Genomic DNA, 22,933 nt, shown 5'->3' with positions numbered 1-22,933 from the left:
ACAAATACAGGCAAAGCTCTAGGTGCTGACATTTTTCAGCATCACACATATTGCCTGGACCATCTTCCAGAAAAACTGAAAATCAGCCGGGTTAAAATCCTGGTACCTTGTCTACATTTACTCCTTGTCAATTTACTGGCCTCCTGAAAGAAGTCTAATGTTTATTGGAGCCCATTAGTTCTTTGAAATGTCCTCTTTGTCTGTTCTTTTAAAAGTCCTCTTCTTCTCCCTGCCTTCTGCTTCATTTTTCCCTTATTTTAGAGAATTGTCCACGATCTCTTTCAAGCAGGCATCTTCCTTTAGAAAATCTTCAGAGAATATGGGGATATGGACTTTGTTGTCTCTTCTGCTGAAGTAACTGTATTGGTGAGAGGCTGTGAAAGTGCTTGGTCTGACCCGTTGTTGCAATGGTCATCCATCCTTCTACGGCTTTGGTCTCTTAGTATCTACTCTGCATCCTAAAGCCCTCAGGCTCCCGTGATGCTTCGTACTACAGAGAATTTGGATGAGGAAAGAGAAGAGAAGAAAAGAAATAAAGAGCAGCTCTGGGTCAGAAAGCTCCTATCTCAGAATTGCTCAGCATGTAGCACACTGCACGTGATAGCCCCTTCACCAGCCCTCAAGGAAAACCAAACAAGCAGACTTTCATCAGTGAAAAGTTGAGTTCTTTGGAAAGTTAGAAAGGCCAAAATCCATGTGAATCTGATCAATCAACTAACAAAATAGATGGTTTTCTTCTCTTAATTGTCAGCTTTTTAAAAGTGGGTGGTTTTTTTAAACGTCAGGTTTCTGTGTTGCTTCTATCACAGTTTAGGCCTCAGTTCTGCAAAACACATAAATGTATTACAGTTAAACAGATTTTTCTTCACTAAACAGGGGTAGTTTCTTGCACCACAGAGGTGGAACTAAAATGTCATTTAAATGAGATTTGAATGGACAATGTGCTTCCTATTTACTTGATGCATGCAGAACCCTGCAAATCAATCATATCAAGACCCTGCTCCTTCTGCAGCTCCCTTGCAGAGTTCAAGGATAAAACAGGCATTTTTTTCAGAACACACCTTCCAGCTAATGACACTCCCCTGCTGAACAGGCTCCCCTGGGCTATATCAATGCAAAAGCTGTGCTAGCTTTTTCGTGGCACTATATACTTCACCCCTTTGCAATGCAGAGGCTTGGTTGGTTGGTTGCCATTGTACTACTTCGGCCTTCTAGATCAGGGGAGGATGGACAGAGCGGAGTTTAGGTTCCAACAATGTCTGTAGCCCACAACGCTACAGTTCAGGAACACAATTCCTGTAGGCCTGTGTGAAACACTTACCATATCATCACAATCCCTCTACAGAAAATGACCTCTGTTTGCAGAATGCTTCTCATAAGGGTTGTTTGGCTGATATCCTGGGTTCGCATGGCCAGAAGTGGTCTGGACTCTGGGGAACGTTGTGGTCTGCCTGTCATCAGAGGCATTTGGGTTGGAATATCCTTGCTTTATCAGGCTCCTCTTCTCTCTATCTTGTTTGTGTTTGGCTCTTCAGAAGAAATGAAAGAACAAAGGGGGTTTTAGAAGAAATTTGAGTGTGCCTCACTTATTGAGTAAGTCAAATTTATTGAGTTGTCCACTCCCACCTTATTTTGAATGCTTGTTTTGAATTTCCTGTTCTGAAACATGCAATGGATTTTTCTAGCATACCTATTCCAAAACCCTTGTTACCAATGACATATTACAAAGTTTGGAGTTTCTTATCACAGATGGGGCTAAACTGCTAGGAGAGACAGGGGGGGACTTCTTTCAACTAGTTCCTACAGTGAAGGGGTTTTCTTAACCACCACTAGCTCTAACTGACTATTCAGAGGAAGAAACGAGGCATTCATTACGTCCAGTTCAGAAAAGTTGCCCTCCTGCCTGCAGCCAAAGCTGGACACTCAAATGATGCATTTGAATTGTCTGTGACCACAAGTCCATACATCACACACACACTCAGCACCAGCTTGTGCACCCACTGCTGAGCTACGCCTGCTGCGGGCGGTCTTGTAGGCATCTTTACCAGGACAGCACTGAGAGGAAAGGTAGAGGAGCTGCTTGAGTGCTTTATATTTATTGTGTGGAGAGAAATGAAGAGGTGCAACTGCAATTGGGAATTTGCCAGTACACCAGGAATAGCAAGCTTTAAAGAGATGTTTGGTTGGAAATGCCACCTGTATTGAGCTGAAAGTGGCATGCCAGGCCTTGAGACAAAGTGCTAGCAGGGAAAACTGCAGAGGGCCTGAATTTGGATCACACAGTCCTCTGATATCAGCATTCTTCTTCAGTCTCATCCAGATGCCATGTGAGTACTGGCTAGGGCAGGATTAGGATTGGATTGGATTCTAGGTCAGGTATGTATTTTCAAGACTTGGCTGAAGCTTTCATAGTCAAATTCACAGCAAGAGAATAAATACTTCTGGGAAGAGCACACAGGCAAAACCACATTCTAATGGCTACATGACTTAAATTAACTTGTCTGCCCAACTAGGCATGCAACCACGTTCACAGCCCTGCCCCTCTCTAAATTTCTGCTTAGTTCTCTACGAACATGCAGCAATGCAGCTTCTATTCAACTGTAAGAAATACTCTTACCTTAGTGAAACAATAGACAGTGCTACCACTAAACTCAGGATAATGGCTCCAAACACTGTACCCACTATTATAAGGATGAGTTCACGATCTGAAAACAAAACAAAACAAAACAAAACAAACAAGAAACGTCAATTGAAAACTCACGGTAAATACTGAAAACCAAGTCCTGTCCCTGTCCTCTTACTATTAAAGACAGAAAAAAAGAAAAAGAGAAAGAAAAAGAGAAAGAAGAAGAGAAAAGGCAAAAAAAGGGAGGAAGGGAGGAAGGGAGAGAGAGAGAAAAAGAAAGAAAGGAAGAGAGAAGAGAGAGAGAGAGCGAGAAAGAGAGAAAAGAAACATGGAAGTTATTCATTCCCAAGCTCCTGGTGCTGTCTCAGTACAACTGTCTATGGACACAGAAAGGTGTAAATTAAGGAACTGATCTGCATTAAAGACTGTCTCTTCTGCATGTCTATTTTGATCCCAGCTCAAGTTCCTATTCCCATGCATTGAATGGCTTCACGCATAGATACAGCTGAGGAACAGGAACAACTGGGAGGGTGCATGGGTTGCTTAAGCTGGTATTGCTGCTAAAATATGCAGTTAGGTGTCAAATAGGCTCTTCCCATGGCGTAGGCACATAAAGCACACTGATTTGAGGTGTCTTTTATGTGGCACTATGAACACTGTATAAATATCCCTTATCTGAATAAATGTTTGGCAAGGAAAATTCATTTTCACTGATCTTGCTGCAAAACCAGCATGACCAAGGGAGGAAGACATGTATTCTGTATATCTTCCTTCAACTGTGAATGGAATTACTACTAAAACCTAGTCTTATCTCTGCATAGCCATGGTAAGGGGAAAAAAAAATAATAATTGTGTCCCGCGGGGCATAATTTCAAGAAAAGGGTGTGAGGAGTTTGTGAGCTACCCAACCTACTTGAAGATTCCAGTCTTGATTTATGAGTTTGCCATTTAATACACTGAATGCCTATACTGGAGATACACAACATGAAACCACCAACTGTGCCATTACCAGCAGATGATGCCTCACGTTTAATCATAGGAGAATACATCGAGACAACAGGGAAAATGATTTCTTGAAAGATTGTTATACCAAACACATGTGTAAACTACCCTTGGTGATTGCGCGACAAACTTTTTACATCAGAACCAACCAAATGCCATATGAAGATAAGGCTATTAATGGAGTTTATCATTAGCAGGTCCCAAATTCATGTTTAAATTCACAATGTGTTGATTTTGTGCCAATTTAGCGTTTTCATTTGCTTTATATAAAAGGCCTTAAAATTCCCAAAACTTTCTCTAGCAAAGTATGTCCCATGTGAAGAAAAATATCCTTTCTGCAAAACATTTACACCTGGCAAGATTCAGGATGCTGCACTACAACTACCATTAGCCAGTTTCAAAAACTTTTAGGCAAAACCAGAAGCAAACCCTTGAAGATATCATAGCTGCAGACATGGGTATGTTAAACATGTATAAGTTTAAGAATGCAGTAGTGTGAGACTCCAAAGGACCAGCTGAGGATATATATTTTACTCAAATAAAGCCAAAGGAGTTATGAGAAGTGAAGAACCATAAACATTTGGTTTTCAACTTGCTTTTGGCCGTATTAGATGTTCTGAATTTAGGCACATGCAAACACTAGAAAGTATGAAGAATATCCTCTCCTAATCTATATGAAGGAGGAAACTGGAGAAGGTGCAGCAAACAGCCACAAAACTGACTCGGAAAAAGGAAAAATCTTTGGAAGATCCATCTGGTTAGCTAGTCCACATGATTACAATTCTGGGATAACACAATCGGGGCCATCACCTCTTCACGAGTATAGAGTACTAGATACTATGCAGTGCTTGCAAGGTAAAGCACAAACAAGAACCAGTGTTTGGATATTAAAGCAGAAACATTTCAAATGAGAGTAAATCCACTGACATTTTAATAGAGGGAGTCATGAATTGCAGGAGAAAATATCCATTAATGGTGCTGCATTGCATGTCTTTAGATGAGGACTATATGCTTTTTTGTCAAATAACCTGTGTTTGACTAAAAACTACTGGGCTTAATGCAGAGGTCATTAGAGGAAATACACTGTCTCTCTGAGCATGAGTTTCAACAAGAATTTTTCCCTGCCCGCAACAGTGGAATTTCACTTAGTTTTTTCTAACATTTTCCTAGTACCAATACAGGATGGTGGCACCCCTAAAGGCTTCTACTTGTTATTTTTTTGATCTCAGGCAGATTAAACATTACCAGGTATTTTTCCATGCTATAATTAAAAATCAGAAATTCTTGTACTTACTGTTACTGCAGTTCTCCCCAGAGTAGCCAACTGGACAACTACACGACAGAAAAAAGAAAAAAGGGGAAAGAAAGAAAAGAAAGATAAAGCAGATGATCACAAAACAATAGTATATTTCCACTTTTTATCAGCAATTTCTCCACAAGGTGTGTTCATCACAGGTTTCTTCTTTAATGCTATCTTAATATTGAATTCTTTAGTTTCATTGTTTTTGAGTAAAACAATCTGAGATTTTCAGAATGATTGGTGAGGTGGGCACTCAAAGTTTCAGGTTCTCAGCCTGAAAAATGTTAAAACGGCCTAATTTCTCCAAAGAACTAAGCCCTACACCTCTGAGCCCCTTGGAATTGCTACCCATTGTCTTTATCAAAAGCCTCAATATAAGGTCTATAAAGGACTGGCAGCTCTTTATCTCCCTCCCATATTATCTTCTTATATTTAAAATACATCAACTTTATGGTAAGAAGTGTTCAGTGTGTATCAGCAATAACTACAAAAAGAGCTGAATTCATGGATATGGGTAGTAAGGTCCCTCTGCCTATCCACGGGAGCAGAGCACAACCAGTCAGTCACTCAGCTTCAGCAGCTAACACCACTGCTCTGTTCTGATCCTGAATTGACAGAAATACCCGCAGAGAGAAAACCAAGACAAAATATCATAGGTCTGAAAGTTATCAGGAGACAGAGTCCCCACTGATTTCAGTGGCAACTTTCCAGGGATTTAAGGCAAGTCTTGCTCTAATGCTTGTTGCTTACTAAATGCTTAAACATACTAGTTCTCCTGACTCAGTTACTTCGAGGGAATAGTTTCTGTTTATGTGGGCAATCCACAAAATAAATGTGAATTAGTTTACCCTCTTCACTCACAGATCATCTTGGATCTCCCTGACTTTCCTCGGAGGTGTTATGAGTGCACACCAATGGCTAACGCCAAGCAGTTAAAATGCTATAACTTGTGCTAACCACCTGAGGCACCTCTCTGATTCACATAGCTGCAGGCTGTTCTAGATTGAGGGCGACCCTCTGTTAGATGTTCTTCTCCCCTCTCTTTGCCTAGAACATAGGAACACAAGAAAAATCTGAGTACTCACAATACACATTTTTCATTCTTTTTTTCAAAGTTAGGCATGCATTTGCACGTTGGAACCCCTTCTTCTTTTGCACAGTACTTATTTTCTTCACCAGAACAGTCTTTACTGCAATCTGTATTTTCAGAGAGAAAAAATACAGAGTGAATTGAAGATAACCTCAAAAAAATCAACACTGGAGAAAATTCCGTCTCCTTTTTTTGTTTTGTTTTGGTTTTGTTTTTTTTTTCACTGTAAAAACACACTACTTTGTAGTGCTTCGAAGCACCAGAATGGCTTCTTTAGGTCTATACCTATGTAGAACAGAAACTGAAATACAAAAGCACAAAATTTAAAGTAAAAGATCTTTGTTTAAACCACCCAGCTTCATCAGAATGGAAATGTGTCTAGGCTGCAGTTTGGTTTCACAGCAGATGATTTGTATTGCAACTGATCTAAAACTGGATCAGATTTAGACAGGTTAAGGGCCACAAAAGCCTACACTGGATGACATCTCACTGGCCTTTATTGTAGTCATCTTTCATGATTTTATCATGAGTGTTTGTAATATTTGTTGTTTTTCTTAAAATCTCATATCTTAGACTTTTTTTTCTGTAGCGTAAAAATTTTAGTTTTCATAAGAAAATAAGGCACATCTCAGTGCTGGAGAGGATAACTAAAAATATAAATAGAGTACTCATTAAAAGATTCAAAACCAACATGCAAATAAACCCCAACACCTAACAGCTCCTAAAAATCACATAAATCATTCTTCCCACAAAAACTTTTCTAGACACAGGTAATGCAATCCTAGAACTACCAGCAAGGAACGGAGTCTTAACAGATCCTTGTAGTGCATCATGAGATTTCCAGTTGTGTCAGTGTCCCCATAGCTGCTTCCAGGTAGCATGTAGAATTTATTCCCAATATATGCCCTAGCAGAAAAGGCTGTGAATATAGGATTCAATTTGTTCCATCCTTTACCTATTTAGGTTTCAATTCTTACCAAGAGTTTAACAATGCATTTAGAGAGTTCCTTACTCACTGGTTTCAGTGATAATTTTCTCAGGCTTTAGTATTTTATTCTACTGGAATAGAGTTATGGACGTGTTTAAAGTGAAACGTGAGAATGTGTTTCTATGGCTTTCTTAATAAGACACACATTCCCTGATTTTTAGAGGTCGGCACATTTGCAAAGCGTCCTTTTCAAAAAGGAACTGAGACAGGGAATGATCAGATCAGGGATAGATAAAGTAGCAAGGTTCTTACCTGAACAAGAAAGAACATCCCATTCTGTACGTGAGAAATTACTTTTGCATTCGCATGTAGGAAACATTTTTTCTTTGCACTCTGTGGTTCTGGTATCACAGTTAAAGCCCTCACAATAGCTTGCACCTTTAAAAGAGAAATAGTCAGGAAGAAAACTGAGTTCTAATAATATAATTTCATAGAAAGCAGTGCATTTTCTCCATACATCACAAACCAATTATTTAGCAATTCTGAAAAAAAACAGTCTTTTTTGGGGGGTCATCTATACTGCAGGCATATGGACCAGCCCTTTCTTTTCCCTTGCTCTTTACCAGTTAAGGTTCTGTTCCCATTCCATCTTCTGACCTTCTGTTTCTCAACCTCCTACACTGCCTGCAAACCTTCCAGCCCCAAAGTCCGTGAAGGGAGAAATTCTACCCATAAGTTTGTATACAGAACACTGACTTTCTGACTCACCTTAAAAAAACTATAGGAAAAACCCAGCACTATTCCCTTGGTTTTTTCTACAGCTGAACTGTGAGGCCCAGATCCCATACAGTTCTACATAGATTTAAAGGTTTATGAGCATGCAGCTCATTTAATGAGCAGTATTAGTATGCTGTTTGCCCGGCATGTTGCTCTTTAGATCCACAACCCAGTGGCAGCGACGCATTACAAAGCTCAATGGGTGGCATGCAGTGGAGGGATGTGATTGCACTGGTGCTTTGTGAGCTCTCAGGTTTTTTTCTATTTCCGCCTCATGTTTAGGACTAGCACACAGAAAATGCCCTGGTTGAGGTGGATACAGTCACCTTCAGAGACCGAACTCAGGCCGTAAGCCATTAAATGGACTCCCTTAATTATTAGCTACACCTTTTGTGAAAGTTGATTTCAAAATAGGAGCATATTACAAAGAAAAAAAAAAAAGAAAAAAAAAGAAAGAGAAAACCCCCATATTTTATTCACAAAATCATTCTCCAAATAGCACCCTTTTAGTTACACAAGGCTTTACGCATTTAGACCAATGAATCACTTAGCTCAGTAACTAATCAGTGAGGCCTCATTTCAATTACGAAGGTTAATTATGGAAGAAGTCTAAAGAGAGTTTCATCCTGTTTTGCCAGTAAAATACCTGCTTATTCTCAGAAGCACAATATATGTCTGTATATATTTTGTCCTGATTTTCCAGCCACTTAACACTCAGCAAGTTAAAGTCAACATGCCATTGCTTACTTGGAAATAAGTATTTTCCTTCTCTCCTTTACACAGGAAGTAGAAAGCCTTAATAAGGCAAAAAGGCTCAGCACTGAATGGTTGAGTCTTCAAAATTACCCAAGACTGAACATTCAGCTCCTTAAAATCAACAAGGTTTATGCTCTGATGGGCTTTGCTGAACACAGAAATGTTCTAACCAGCTTTGAAGATAGGAACCTCTGTTTCTGCTGATTATTTGGTTCCACAGTAAGGAATTACATACCTCTGGAGTAAGAGACAAAGGCTGATTTTTCTGTTGCATTTTTTATTGCCAAACTAACTGTCTCATTGCTTACAGATGCATCCTCCATAAACAGGTTTATCACTGTTATATTCGTTGAAAGAGAAGATCTGACTTTTTTTGGAGATCTGAAAAGTACAGATAGAGTCATTTTAAATTCTCACGTAATCCATATGGATAGCAAGCTAGATGCAAAGACAAAAGAATATTTCTGCCAAACCTCCCTCTCTCCCCCAGCTTCTTTCATCCCACAATGTAGGTAGCTGCTAAGACACCTGAAAATGAGTTCATGTCTTGCTTAGGAATCCATCTTTCCAGTAGATCCAGATGTAAATAGGTAGCTGGTAAGTAAAGGCTGTTGGATTTAATACTAACAACAACACTCCTTTGTGTGCTGTTGGCACACAACTGATCTTTTTTTACTGGGCTAATCTCAAACCAGCTGCAGTCTGGAGGAACTCACCTGTTAGACCCTAACCTTTACAGGCTTGCATCAGCCTGTGGTGTCATCCAGGCATGATGTGGAAAACCCATCCTGAAGCACGGTGAGAATAATTCAGGGTATGACCGCAATGAATTCAGAAGGGTCTGTTTGAAATGTAGAGGTACCTACGCTAACTGCATGCTAGTTGGGTTGGGTTCAGCAGGACAGCAATCTGCCTGGGGTGTGAGGTGGAGAACCTTGTTCTTCAGCTGAACTTTGTGCTGCTGGGATATGCACACAAACACATTTAAGTGGTAGATTGCTGAAGCTCCTTAAGATGTTACTGCGCCCCACATGTTTGTCACAACCACCCTACTGGAAGTTACTGTCCTCACAACCCTGCTAGAGCAACAGTCTGCTTAACTGCTTAATCCATGGGGGTCACAGGAAGGGTTTACACTGCTGTGTGTGCTAACATGTCAAGTTCTGCTGGATGTGGGTTAGCACTCACAGAAAAGCTGGCAGAGGTCTGGGGACAGTAACTTGTAACACATGGGGATGGGAAGAGGGGGACATCTTACAGTGTCCGTCTAGATCAGTAAAGGGCTTATGCCCACAGCTACAGTTACCACAGCCCATTCAATAACATCTTTGCTCAGCCTGCTGTCAGGAGAGACCAGCAAATGCACGATGAGATGCAGTGAGCTGCAATGAGGGTGTTTCTTAAACTGTGACTCCAAGTTGGACCTGTTCATAGGAACCTCAGAGTTAACTTACAATTTCAGAGGCATGTCAGATATCACAGGGATTGCTAGTTGTAGCACAATGCTATATCCTACATGGTGCTAAAAGTGGGAGATCCACTGTGGAGCTGTCTCAGCCAGCCCACTTCATAGACTTATTGGAAATCCATGGGGTAAAAATGGGGCCAGCACCCCAGAAACTTTAAAAATACAAAAAGAATGGCCTCATTTAGCAGGAGGGGTACTGAACTGAACTCATCCCGTATACTGTCTTGAACTGAGTACTCCATGGAAAACACTTTAAAATGGGGTGTGTGGGAAGCACGCACTGTGCAAAATCCAAACTGTCAAACTTACTCAATTTTCACGATGACAGTCTGTTCAAAGCCTGTTAAATTGTAATTGCTGAAGGCTTCGTTAAACTGCAAAAGATAAATGAATTGGAGTTAAAGGCAAGCAGAAACATAGACCAAAATCATAGGAAGCGCTGAGGCGTCAGCTGTGGTTTTAATCCAGAACACACTACAGTAGGTACAAATAAAGCAAGCTGATCAGTCATATCCATCATGCAAGGGATTGCAGAAGAGGAGCGGTGGGGTGGTGCTGTAGAACAGGGAATATAGGAAAACAGTGGAGGGATGGAGAGACATGAGCTCAATGAACGTCAGGCAGGGCATTAGGTTTGGTTGCCTGGATACCTACAGATAATCCTTTGCAGACTCATCGCTTAGAAAGGTGTCTCTGCAGTACCAACCTATGTACAGGTAGAGGGAAGAGGGAGAAGTAGGCATCCTTACAGATGCCATGTGTCCCTAAGATGCAGTGAAGTGGGATCATCAGGGGTTGATCTTGTGGGGAGAAGCACAGTGCTGATGAAAGCACTGGAGGTTGAATGGGGTCAGTAGGAAAGTCACTGTCCTCCCTCATCCCCTGTGAAGCAGGGAACAACTGCTGGAGGCAGCTGCCTCCAACAGCCACACAAGCAGAAGGCACCATGAGAAAAGGATAAGATGTCTAGGTCAGCTGCAATGAAAGATAAACTATCCTTCTTTGTAATAAAATAAAAATTATTTTCTATGCTATTTTCACTTTTGCATACTATTACATATGTATTCCAGTGCTGCATAGTGTGCAATTCTGTAGCCATGTCATGAAAAAATATTGGACAAAAAAATTGGGGAAAATATTTTTTAACGTTGTGGAGGGACAATTTTTTGTTACTTTCCAATAAAACATTCATAGGAAGCGACATAATAGCATGAAGAATGTGATAACCTTTTTTGATGAATTCTGATTAGTATTTGGTGATTTTATTTTTTTTTTATCAGCTGTCTGGTAGAATTGCATACTACTTCTTCCTTGCTTCCAGAAAACAACATAAGCGAATCCACTTGTTTCAACATGGCAGTATAAATCAAACTGTTCATCTTATTTCTCCAGGAAATCCATTACCATATTTTATCTATAGTCATAGAATGTTCAAAATGTGTAATATCCATTTCTCTAATAGCATTAAAATACTAATACTGGTATGCTTATGGAAGAGGCTTATTATTTAGGTATTTAGACGCAGCTAGACAGCCATTCTGAAAAGTTTGTGCAGTGTGGAAACAATAGCTTTCTTTAAAAAAAAATAATTAAAAATTGTTCATTTTTACATTTAATCAGAAACTAAATGGGTTGCAAAACCTCGCTCAGCCCCATGGTTTCTGGAGAGGGAATGGTGAAAGATACAGAGCAATTTACATGAGAACTTCCCAAAGTAGAATTGGCACTGAAAATGCAGATATTACTTATTTCAGGTACATCCCCTCACTTCAACAAGAGCCACACATGTACTCATCTGAGGGCAAAATTCAAGTCTTTTATGAATAGGTCTAAACTAGTGCGAATCAGTCTTTGAAAGAAGTAGGTTTCTTGAGTGAAACTATTCTAGGCTACACATTCTAGCCTATTCTAGGCAGCGTGTATCCCCTCTGTCTGCATGACATTCAAGATAGCATTAAATATACAGGGGGAAAAAACAAAACAAAACAAATCAAAACCATCGTCACACTCACAAACATTGTTATATTTTGGAACATCTCTTCATACTCCTTGGAATTTACATTTGGAAAACTACCACTGTAAGATTCATTCAGCGTAATGACCCATGGGAATATTTGCCCTGGAATGAGAACAGAGAATATTAATTAATCAGAAAGCATTCAAGTAAGTCAGGTTTCACCTTAGAGTTCTCCAGCCTCCAGAGATGGGGAAATTCAATGCAGAAATCAATCGGTGCTATTTTTCATATACTGGATGAATCAGTAGGGGACAAATGTTTGCTTAATCAATTCAGCCATAATGGGGGATGTGTTCTGTCTACCTGGGAAGCATGCAGGATCCTGGGCTCAATCAAGCTGTCCAGACTATGAAACTGAATAGCATTAAACTGTAAGCGTGGCCTGAAGCTAACAAAAGACTCCATCTAAGGTATTACAGCATTTAGTGAGAAAATACCTATATTAAGGACTCCAAATTTGCAGCCATTAAGTATCTAACATGGTTCACCGTAGTGGGAAAGTGATTCAGTGTCTACCTGCTTCTCTAGGCTTACAAGTAAATTTGAGAATCGTGCTTGCCGGCACTTAATTAGCCCCATTTGCTCACACGCTTGGCCTTCAGCAGCATCTCAGAGAGGCATTTCAACAGGACTGTGATGAAGTGTCTAGCAATAGGGAAAATCAAGCCGGTTGTTCAGAGGCGTTCATAGGTTTGGGCCTTTTTAAATCCTGGCCATTAATATTGATGTCAGGTTTACACTTGTATTTTTTCCTGCTTTTCACTTATTTTAATCTCCAGCACCCCTGACAGAGCTCATCTTCTTCTCCTAGCACGTTGACCTCTTTGGCTGTTACTGTTTTGTGAGATAACAATCTAGGTCATTGTAGCTGTGGCTGTCTGCAAAGCAAGGTATTATTCAGCAGTCACTTTCCCAGACTGATTGTTTTCAGTTATAACAGGAGAACAAGGGATATGGGGGAAAAAATTCACCTAAGCAGTTACCTGTGAAATAATAGAAAATATAGATTGCCTTTCTGCAACTCACCTGGGTGACAATTGTTCTCTCTGTAGTAGAATCCATATTGGCACTGGCAGGTAAAATTGCTGTATAAAGCAATACATTTAGCCAAATCTGTTCCACAAGGGTTTGAGTTGCACAAGCCCCCTGATAAAAAGATGAAAGACATTAACATCAGGATTACCATGAAATTGCAATAGCTAGTCCATATATAAAGTAGTTCATGTATTAAATAGTTCATATATGCTTCTACTAAAAGAAACTACCAGGTATGTTTTATAGAGTATAGATGGAATTAAAGAGCACATGGCTATGTCTTGCTTGTTTAATGTCTATATAGTAACTGTTTTCCCTACACAGTTCAGCAGGATATTGCAGTAAGGACAAAGAGTAAGGCTGAAATTCATAGTCTGTCATATTGAGCATTCACAATCTAGCTCTACTTAACACAACTAAAACCAAAACAAACAAAAAAGTATATTGAGGGCTGCCAAGATCAGTGTCTAAGTTAGAAAAAGGCAGACTACAATAGCCTGTGCATCTTTAATACTGCACTGATACGTACTTGCCTTATTATAATATAGTGTTATGATTGGGTCCTTTACTGCAGACACATTAATAAAATGAAGGCTCCCAAGTTAATCATCATAGTATACATACCTCAACAGATATCAGAGTATGCTGCTAAGGAATTTGTTGCAGGGCTTACAGCTGTCGTCATAATATGACAAACTATATTAACTGGCCACTATACCCTACTTCTACAGCAGCAAAACTTTGTGGATTTGTGCTGACTGCCGCCTTCTACTTACTTGCTGGAGTTGCTGCTGAAGATGATGTTGTGTTCGTTCCCAGAAAAGGGAAAATAACTTAATATGGCAGCCCTGTCAGTGTCTTGGTTACACTGAGGCCACCGATGGCAGCATGGTATGATGCCTCAAAACCTTCCCCAAACCTGCTTCTACCTTGCTGTGTACTCTAGCCAGTGCCTTGCCCTTATTTCCTGCAACCTGTTGCTCAGTGTGACTTACTCTGCACGCCTGCCTGTGATAGCTCTTCTCTAGCAACCTCTCTTTCCACTTGATTTGCCCTATCCTTGCAATTTTTCTCTGTCCAAAAGCTCTGCAGGCTCCACACATCTCTCCCTCTCCCCCAACGCCAAGCTTGTCATTGCCACCCCAAGACACGGGCAAGGTTCTTATTTTCACCCTCACAGCATTTTCAGTGTATCCAGACCATCCTGTGGCTTATGCCTCTGTTCTGAGCCAACCCACATCCTCTTCAACTCCAACACGTTTAAACACTTGGAAGACTAATAGCGCTATAGGAAAACTTCCAGCTAATCCTTCCTTGAAAATCATCCTGTGAGAGGCTAGCCTGGAAATACGCACAGCAATAAAAAGGAGAAAGTTCTTAGAAAGATGTGATAGCAGGTCCACCAGAAGTTAGAAATCTAGGGAGCAGTAGGACATTAGAATAATCTCAAATGTATTTTAAATTTAAGTTTTCATAGGGTACGCTTTTTGCCTACAATGGTCACAGCTGTATTTTTCCTAAGTAATTATGTATTCTCTAAGCATTTTAAAGTATGTTTCAAATCTATACATATATAAGTAATTAAAAGTTATATTTCAATATGTTATATGTAGGATAGCAATTACAGTTCTCTTCCAAGTCATCAAATTCTGGTTTTCACCCTGCCTGGTTTCTTTCACTTAACTCCACAGGTACGTTCTACGAGATGAGACACTTTCTGTGCAAATTGGGGAAAATAAAGTACATCTCTTTCATCCCCAAAAAGCGGAAAGGAAAGCACTTAATGATGTTTCACTGTCTAGAGGGCTTATCTCCAGATATTGTGTTTCCAGAGCTCCTACTGAAGCCAAATTCTTTTTCTGGAGGCAGAGACCCCAAGCAGAATGCAACACTTGTGAAATCATCCCCAACACTTTCCCCTCTACAGCAAAGGCCAGCAGGAAAGAATGGAGGGGAGACACAGCATTGGCTGGGAGCTCTTTGTCTCCCCTGGAACGTCTCACTAGGATGGGGACTTGGTGGGACACAGACGATTACTGGGAGGGACCACTCTGTGGCCACCAGTCACAGAACCAGACACTCAGCCCCATGCTCTGGTGCATGCTCTGGCTCCCACCCTGCCCGTGCTCCAGGCAGGCACAGGAAAAATTCACTGCAGGGCCTGGTAACGGGGTTGCCCTGGACATCTTGTCTCCAGAGCTCCTCTTGCACCCACAACTGATGCGGGAGACAAAGGAACCAAGCAGGAAAAGAGCTGCCTCTTCAAATCTTCCCTCAACACTTTCCCTCTTGCACCAAAGGCCAGCAGGAAAAGATGGAAGAGTGGAGAGGAGAAACCTGTGAAACAACAACTGTTGCTGCATGGCAAGGATGTGAGAAACTGATGTGGATCCTGGGGACTGTTCAAGGAGGCACCAAGCAGGAGGGGACAGGGTTGCTGAAATCATCATCAACACTTTCCTCTTGCAGCAAAGAGCAGGAGGGTCAGGGTAGGAAGGCAGGAAAGGAGATGCAGACTTGATCTGGGCTCTGCAACTCTGCCAGGAAAGAAACTGGGGGAAACCCGGGCAGGGGAACACATCCTTGCCTGTGCAGGCTGCAGAGCTCCCTGGGAATGAGTTATTCCAACCTGTCCTTATAACAGGCTTCCTGGGGGATTTTTGGTCCTTACCTGCAGTTATTGGGGTTGTCGGCTCAGGTGTGGCAGTAGCTGTTCCAGTGTTGTCTTCTGATGAAGGGAAAAAGAAGAGAGATGTCAGCAGTGCTTAGTGTTGTGTGGAGGAAAAGATTTGGGGAACTCTGTGTATGGAGGACAACCTCTGAGTAGGAAGTAGGGGACCTGCATGGAGCTGAGCAGCCACAGCCAGGGCAGCCTTGCCCTGTCTTTAGGCTCTCCCTGGCTGCGATGCCTGTGCAGTCTTACATGTCCGTGGCCTCTCTCCCCCAAATCCCTGGGCTTCAGCGTGTGCCTCGCAGGGGCAGCGTGTTGCTCCCAGCTCGGCTGCACTCTCTGGCCACAGCTGTCTCAGCCACCAGCACACACGTCTCCTTGAGGCAAAGCTGCCTCCACCCACCCAAGGCAGCACCACACAGACAGCACCAGCTGCCAGAGAAGGCTGAGGGCACCCACCAGCCCGTGAACAGGCTACCCATGATGGCCTGCTTGGCCACACCACTTTGGGAACACGGTGAAGAGCAACTGTTCCTGCATGGCAAGGATGTGAGAAACTGATGTGGGTCCTGAGGTCTGTTCAAGGAGGCACCAAGCAGGAGGGGACAGGGTTGCTGAAATCATCATCAACACTTTCCTCTTGCAGCAAAGAGCAGGAGGGTCAGGGTAGGAAGGCAGGAAAGGAGATGCAGACTTGATCTGGGCTCTGCAACTCTGCCAGGAAAGAAACTGGGGGAAACCCGGGCAGGGGAACACATCCTTGCCTGTGCAGGCTGCAGAGCTCCCTGGGAATGAGTTATTCCAACCTGTCCTTATAACAGGCTTCCTGGGGGATTTTTGGTCCTTACCTGCAGTTATTGGTGCTGTCGGCTCAGGTGTGGCAGTAGCTGTTCCAGTGTTGTCTTCTGATGAAGGGAAAAAGAAGAGAGATGTCAGCAGTGCTTAGTGTTGTGTGGAGGAAAAGATTTGGGGAACTCTGTGTATGGAGGACAACCTCTGAGTAGGAAGTAGGGGACCTGCATGGAGCTGAGCAGCCACAGCCAGGGCAGCCTTGCCCTGTCTTTAGGCTCTCCCTGGCTGCGATGCCTGTGCAGTCTTACATGTCCGTGGCCTCTCTCCCCCAAATCCCTGGGCTTCAGCGTGTGCCTCGCAGGGGCAGCGTGTTGCTCCCAGCTCGGCTGCACTCTCTGGCCACAGCTGTCTCAGCCACCAGCACACACGTCTCCTTGAGGCAAAGCTGCCTCCACCCACCCAAGGCAGCACCACACAGACAGCACCAGCTGCCAGAGAAGGCTGAGGGCACCCACCAGCCCGTGAACAGGCTACCCATGATGGCCTGCTTGGCCACACCACTTTGGGAACACGGTGAAGAGCAACTGTTCCTGCATGGCAAGGATGTGAGAAACTGATGTGGGTCCTGAGGTCTGTTCAAGGAGGCACCAAGCAGGAGGGGACAGGGTTGCTGAAATCATCATCAACACTTTCCTCTTGCAGCAAAAAGCAGGAGGGTCAGGGTAGGAAGGCAGGAAAGGAGATGCAGACTTGATCTGGGCTATGCAACTCTGCCAAGAAAGAAACAGGGAAACCCAGGCAGGGGAATACATGCTTGCCTGTGCAGGCTGCAGAGCTCCCTGGGAATGAGTTATTCCAACCTGTCCTTATAACAGGCTTCCTGGGGGATTTTTGGTCCTTACCTGCAGTTATTGGTGTTGTCGGCTCAGGTGTGGCAGTAGCTGTTCCAGTGTTGTCTTCTGATGAAGGGAAAAAGAAGAGAGATGTCAGCAGTGCTTAGTGTTGTGTGGAGGAAGCATCTTGGGGAACTCAAATCTCCAGCCACTCTGGATCGGGGGTCAGCCTGGCCTCCCCTTAGCACCTCCGCAGCTCTCCCTCTCCACCGAGGGTGCCCTGGCCACTGTGATGCCGTCCGTAGCATGGAAGCGTGCTTAGCGTGGCAGACTGTAGCCCAAAACCCAGGGCACAAGCGATCCAGTGGGCTCAGCCTCGCAGCGTACTGGGACTACCAGCATGGCCACCACACCCGGCTCTGTGTGTGCAGGAAAACCTCTGAGTAGGTAAGTGGGGGACCTGCATGGGGCTGAGCAGCCACAGCCCTGGGCAGCCTTGCGCTGCCTTTAGGCAGGAGGGTCAGGGTAGGAAGGCAGGAAAGGACATGCGACTTGATCTGGGCTCTGCAACTCCGCCAGGAAAGAAACTGGGGGAAACATGGGCAGGGGAACACATCCTTGCCTGTGCAGGCTGCAGAGCTCCCTGGGAATGAGTTATTCCAACCTGTCCTTATAACAGGCTTCCTGGGGGATTTTTGGTCCTTACCTGCAGTTATTGGTGCTGTCGGCTCAGGTGTGGCAGTAGCTGTTCCAGTGTTGTCTTCTGATGAAGGGAAAAAGAAGAGAGATGTCAGCAGTGCTTAGTGTTGTGTGGAGGAAAAGATTTGGGGAACTCTGTGTATGGAGGACAACCTCTGAGTAGGAAGTAGGGGACCTGCATGGAGCTGAGCAGCCACAGCCAGGGCAGCCTTGCCCTGTCTTTAGGCTCTCCCTGGCTGCGATGCCTGTGCAGTCTTACATGTCCGTGGCCTCTCTCCCCCAAATCCCTGGGCTTCAACGTGTGCCTCGCAGGGGCAGCGTGTTGCTCCCAGCTCGGCTGCACTCTCTGGCCACAGCTGTCTCAGCCACCAGCACACACGTCTCCTTGAGGCAAAGCTGCCTCCACCCACCCAAGGCAGCACCACACAGACAGCACCAGCTGCCAGAGAAGGCTGAGGGCACCCACCAGCCCGTGAACAGGCTACCCATGATGGCCTGCTTGGCCACACCATTTTGGGAATACGGTGAAGAGCAACTGTTCCTGCATGGCAAGGATGTGAGAAACTGATGTGGGTCCTGAGGTCTGTTCAAGGAGGCACCAAGCAGGAGGGGACAGGGTTGCTGAAATCATCATCAACACTTTCCTCTTGCAGCAAAGAGCAGGAGGGTCAGGGTAGGAAGGCAGGAAAGGAGATGCAGACTTGATCTGGGCTCTGCAACTCCGCCAGGAAAGAAACTGGGAGAAACCCAGGCAGGGGAATACATGCTTGCCTGTGCAGGCTGCAGAGCTCCCTGGGAATGAGTTATTCCAACCTGTCCTTATAACAGGCTTCCTGGGGGATTTTTGGTCCTTACCTGCAGTTATTGGTGCTGTCGGCTCAGGTGTGGCAGTAGCTGTTCCAGTGTTGTCTTCTGATGAAGGGAAAAAGAAGAGAGATGTCAGCAGTGCTTAGTGTTGTGTGGAGGAAAAGTCTTGGTGAACTCCATGTGTGGAGCACAACCTCTGAGTATCTAAGTGGGGGACCTGCATGGAGCTGAGCAGCCACAGCCCTGGGCAGCCTTGCCCTGCCTTTGGGCTGTCCCCATGCCTCATTGGTGTCATGCTTTCCCTTGTTATCCTTCTCCCACATCCTGGCATATGGCTCCTTCCCAGCACTAGGAGTTTTATACCCTTCCTGCCTTTCTCCTCTAAGTGACTGTGGCATGCTGATTTGCCGGCACACGCATGTTTCCTTGCAGGAAAGCTCCCTCCGCCTTCCCAAGGCAGCACCACACAACCAATGCTGGCTGCCAGAGCAGGGTTAGGGGCATCCCGTTCTATTGCTATGCCAATTTGCTTTTCTCATTCCTGAAACAAGCAGTGATTTTTACCATCATGCATCTTCAGTAGTTGCAGTTTTTAATTAGATTTATATGACATTGCACTCTGCAGTTAACGTGTTTGTAGTGACTCTCTAGATTCTGCTCTAGACTTCAGCTAAATCCACAAAAAATACATTCGCTGCAAGATATACGGATATTTTGCAACTATGGAAGGTGGTCTCAGGACAAGCATCATTAAAAACACTATATGGATTCTTTCAGAGCAACAGTGAAATAATGACTGCCTTTTCTAACACCTTCTATGCTGTAACAAATTCAAGTGGACATTGAAAGCAGAGCACTTTTATTCAAAGTATGCATATTCTGCTAAATGATCATCAGTGGTAATCAAGACCCTATTTCCAGGACTACGCTTCCATGCAGTTATGACATTATAATTTTTTGTCATTCTTTTCCTTTCTTGTTGTAATTCTTTCCAAATAAAGAGAAACCTGGCTGATACCAGACAATGGTTGAAGAAAATTTTCCTCGCATTTGGTTTTAGCATTACCTGTTACTGTGTTTACTCTTCTGAAGTATTTTATCTATTTATTTTTAGGATGTTTATTTCATATTTAAACTGAATCATTCTTATCTCTTGATATAAGGAATGTTTGGGGGGTTTTTTTTGTCTAGAAATAAGGGGAACAAATAAAACAGCCTTGCTGATAAATGTGTGATACTGACAAATGACCAGTCTGGATCATATGATCTAACTTTAATATGAATTAATTAATATATCAGTGAGGAATAAAGGTATTTACTCTCAGTTAATGCTGCTGCAATCTTAGTTGGAGCTGGAAGACATGTATGGAAGCTGGAAGACATGTATTTCTGCCTAAAACCCTTGGCAGTAACGCACTCTTATAGCTGATATATTAAAAAAAATATTGCAAAACTCAACAGACATTTGAAAAATAGACCCCACTTTTCAAGAGCTCTGTAGGGCTTTTAAAATCCAAAGTGAGGCGAACTTTATAAACTTTTTTCTTCTGATCAATAAAGGTCATGTAGAAAAGGCACACCAAAAAGTCAATGCCTGAAGTAATTCATTAGTCTTCTCTAGGTGAAGGGGAAGCAAGAGCAATTGTGCCAGTTCTCTGCCGAATCTGCGTCCACTGGTCACTGCGTCTTACAGGCAGCATTATTTGTTCCCTGGTCAATGTTAAGAAATGTACATTTTTCCTATAACCATGGTAATATAAATCTATGCTGGCCACAGGCCTTGGTTTTGGAGCATTGTTTAGATTGCCTTCTCAGAATGGATGTTGGGGCAGTAACCTCTTACAGCACTAGTCCTTAGTCTACAACAACTGTTAGCCTTGTAGAGGCTCTGGCTAACACTTGTCCAGGACTACTACTCTTTGGATCCCAGAAGAATCACTTCTGTGGCAACAGCAGAGTACATGAGCTGCAATTAAACCTTGATGATGGGCTTGTCAAAGGTAACCTAAGCAAAGGTGGTTATTTTATGGCTCTGCCTGCCTAGACCCAACCTTCTGTGTAAGGAAACAGGATGTGTTAATAGACTTAGGCATTTAGCGGAATAACAGACATCTGGCTGCTGAGCAGGGCAGGGCCTTTGCCAGTACTATTCAAACGGACACATCCTGCAAAGCTTTTACAGTGTCTGCTTAAAACGAAAAAGGTTTCTGGGCAGGCCCATCCTGACACAAAGTCTGTTCAAGTAAGCAAAAGTAATCTCTTGGGTCAAGGTTTTTCACGTTTTGTTGTTACCCACAAGCCTCCAAACAGAAAACCAGTCTCGAAGATTTCTATGCTTGTCATTTATAGCTAAAAATTGGTCCATGGCGTGTTGTAGATGTTGCTGGAAACACATGTGTTCACTCACACTAGACAACAGAGATCCACAACCATCTCTCACCACTTGCAAGCTTATCAGCATCAGTGAAGGTCTTAATTTGTCTCATATCTCTGTAACTTTATCGCCATATTAACTGGGAGTTTCTGTCCTCTCACAGCTTCAAGTCGCCACAAAACTCTCCATATAGTTGCATGAACTCTGCTTCTGCTAATCCCTTCTCTTCCTCCTATCTGTCACTGAATATCAGGGACAGGCAAGTTTGGGTGGAGGCTCTGGCCCACAACTACCAAGTTTGCCACGATGCCGGAAAAAGTAGTATGTGGCTTAAGGAATGACACCTGCCCTTCAGTTTGAACAGACCACAGTGCAACTGTCCGCCACCCGAGTCGTTGGTGAAGTTCCCGTTAGTTAATTTCAACAGGAGGGAATGAATGCTCTGTGAGCCAGCTCAGGCAGCGCTGCTTTCCAGACTGACTGTTTAAGCAGCCTCCGGCCAGAAGGCCAGCAGCAGCACTCCTTTCCCTGGGTACTGGAGTGGAACAGTCATACCTTTTGTTATGACTGTAATAGAGCTTGAATTACCTGGGTTTAGCGTGCAGGTCCTGAAAACTGGTCTTGGAATAGGCTAAATTAGGTTAATCACAAGCACCAGTGATTTTGCATTGTTCTGCGAATAAGGAAAACTGTTGGCTTTCAGTGACATTTTTCATTGTTACTTAATCAAAATCTAGACATGCTGAATTGTGTAGCATCACTGACCTCCAGCATCTCAGCAGCTGCTGAAAGTACTAAGCAATCCATTCACTGCCACAGAATAGCTGCCCTGATAAATACCAAAACAGAAGATAGTGTTTCTTACCTTTTGAAAGGCTCACCACCAGGCTGAGCAACACAGCGAGGAATACATGGCGTCTCATTGCTGCTTCTGTTGCTGCTGCCACTTGCTGCTAAACCTAAGAGAAAGTGCTTTTCTATTCTCTCGTTAGCTCATTTAAGGTCCCAGCCACAGGTAGAGAGTTCAGCCCCGAGCTGACGTCATGGTGGCAAGCAGCAAATGATAGATCCAAGATGTATTTTCCTTCCTCCTCAGGCTAGGGGGAGATTTCTGGACCTGCAGTGCTCTTTCTTTAAGTCATAAATGCTTGAGACCTGTTGACACAAGGAAGTTACTGCTAAATAAACTGTTGTGGGACCTGACAGCATATCAGCTATCCACACTGACACCTTCAGTCCAAATGAAACAGAGGGTGCCATATAATCTGTTCTTAAAGTGCAAGAAGCTATCCCATCCCAAGGCATGATAATTATGCACTTGGAGCAGAGTACCTGGGATCCACATGCTCACTTCCTTTGCAATAAATTACCAGTACAGACCAGTACGGACCAGATGCCTCAGACCCCAAGTGTTCTTTCCTTGTAAGCAAAATTTTATGCCAAAGCACTTCCTACTGCTCAGCACGTTAAAAAGCAACAGGAAACACTTGCATCTTTGACATCAAAGAAATAGGACTGACCTTGGCCTTTCTGGCGGTGATTATGTGTCTTTTGTTTGCTGCCATCTTACGTGTGTTATGGGCTCACTACAGCAATGTGGCAAGAGAAGGGGGAGCAGGCAGGGACAACCAGCAGGTGTTTGACAAGGGGTGGCAGCCCTCCTTTCTTGAGATGAAGTGTGTTTGTGCCAGGGAGACACTTGGAAGCAGGGATGGTCAGGCTGGAGCTTGCAGCAGATCTAGAGATGAGAAATAGCCC

At 43.4% G+C, this 22,933-nt stretch overlaps 1 protein-coding gene across 1 annotated transcript; it reads right to left on the bottom strand.

The window, feature by feature from the left end:
* Positions 1 to 1,339: 1,339 nt before the first annotated feature.
* On the bottom strand, positions 1,340 to 22,098 carry MUC13 (mucin 13, cell surface associated). The gene is made up of 15 exons (XM_054208060.1): positions 22,041 to 22,098; positions 18,850 to 18,906; positions 18,002 to 18,058; positions 17,365 to 17,421; positions 16,519 to 16,575; positions 15,671 to 15,727; positions 12,991 to 13,110; positions 11,960 to 12,066; positions 10,257 to 10,321; positions 8,715 to 8,860; positions 7,259 to 7,384; positions 6,014 to 6,125; positions 4,923 to 4,960; positions 2,618 to 2,705; positions 1,340 to 1,529 (listed from the first exon to the last, which is right to left on the bottom strand). Exons 1-15 carry the CDS (start codon positions 22,096 to 22,098, stop codon positions 1,340 to 1,342), a joined length of 1,335 nt encoding a protein of 444 aa, XP_054064035.1.
* Positions 22,099 to 22,933: the final 835 nt, after the last annotated feature.

Source organism: Rissa tridactyla, chromosome 7 (assembly GCF_028500815.1).
Source record: "Rissa tridactyla isolate bRisTri1 chromosome 7, bRisTri1.patW.cur.20221130, whole genome shotgun sequence".
NCBI classification, from domain to species: Eukaryota; Metazoa; Chordata; class Aves; order Charadriiformes; family Laridae; genus Rissa; species Rissa tridactyla.
The sequence above is the reverse complement of the archived record's forward strand: the minus strand, read 5'-3'. Positions and strand labels throughout refer to the sequence as shown.

Bases quoted from the DNA above. Each gene is read 5' to 3' on its own strand.
- MUC13 (XM_054208060.1), bottom strand. From the start codon at position 22,098: ATGAGACGCCATGTATTCCTCGCTGTGTTGCTCAGCCTGGTGGTGAGC. The intron at 17,422-18,001 runs GTAAGGACCAAA...TCCCTTCATCAG, and splicing joins GACAGCACCAATAACTGCAG to AAGACAACACTGGAACAGCT. The intron at 15,728-16,518 runs GTAAGGACCAAA...TCCCTTCATCAG, and splicing joins GACAGCACCAATAACTGCAG to AAGACAACACTGGAACAGCT.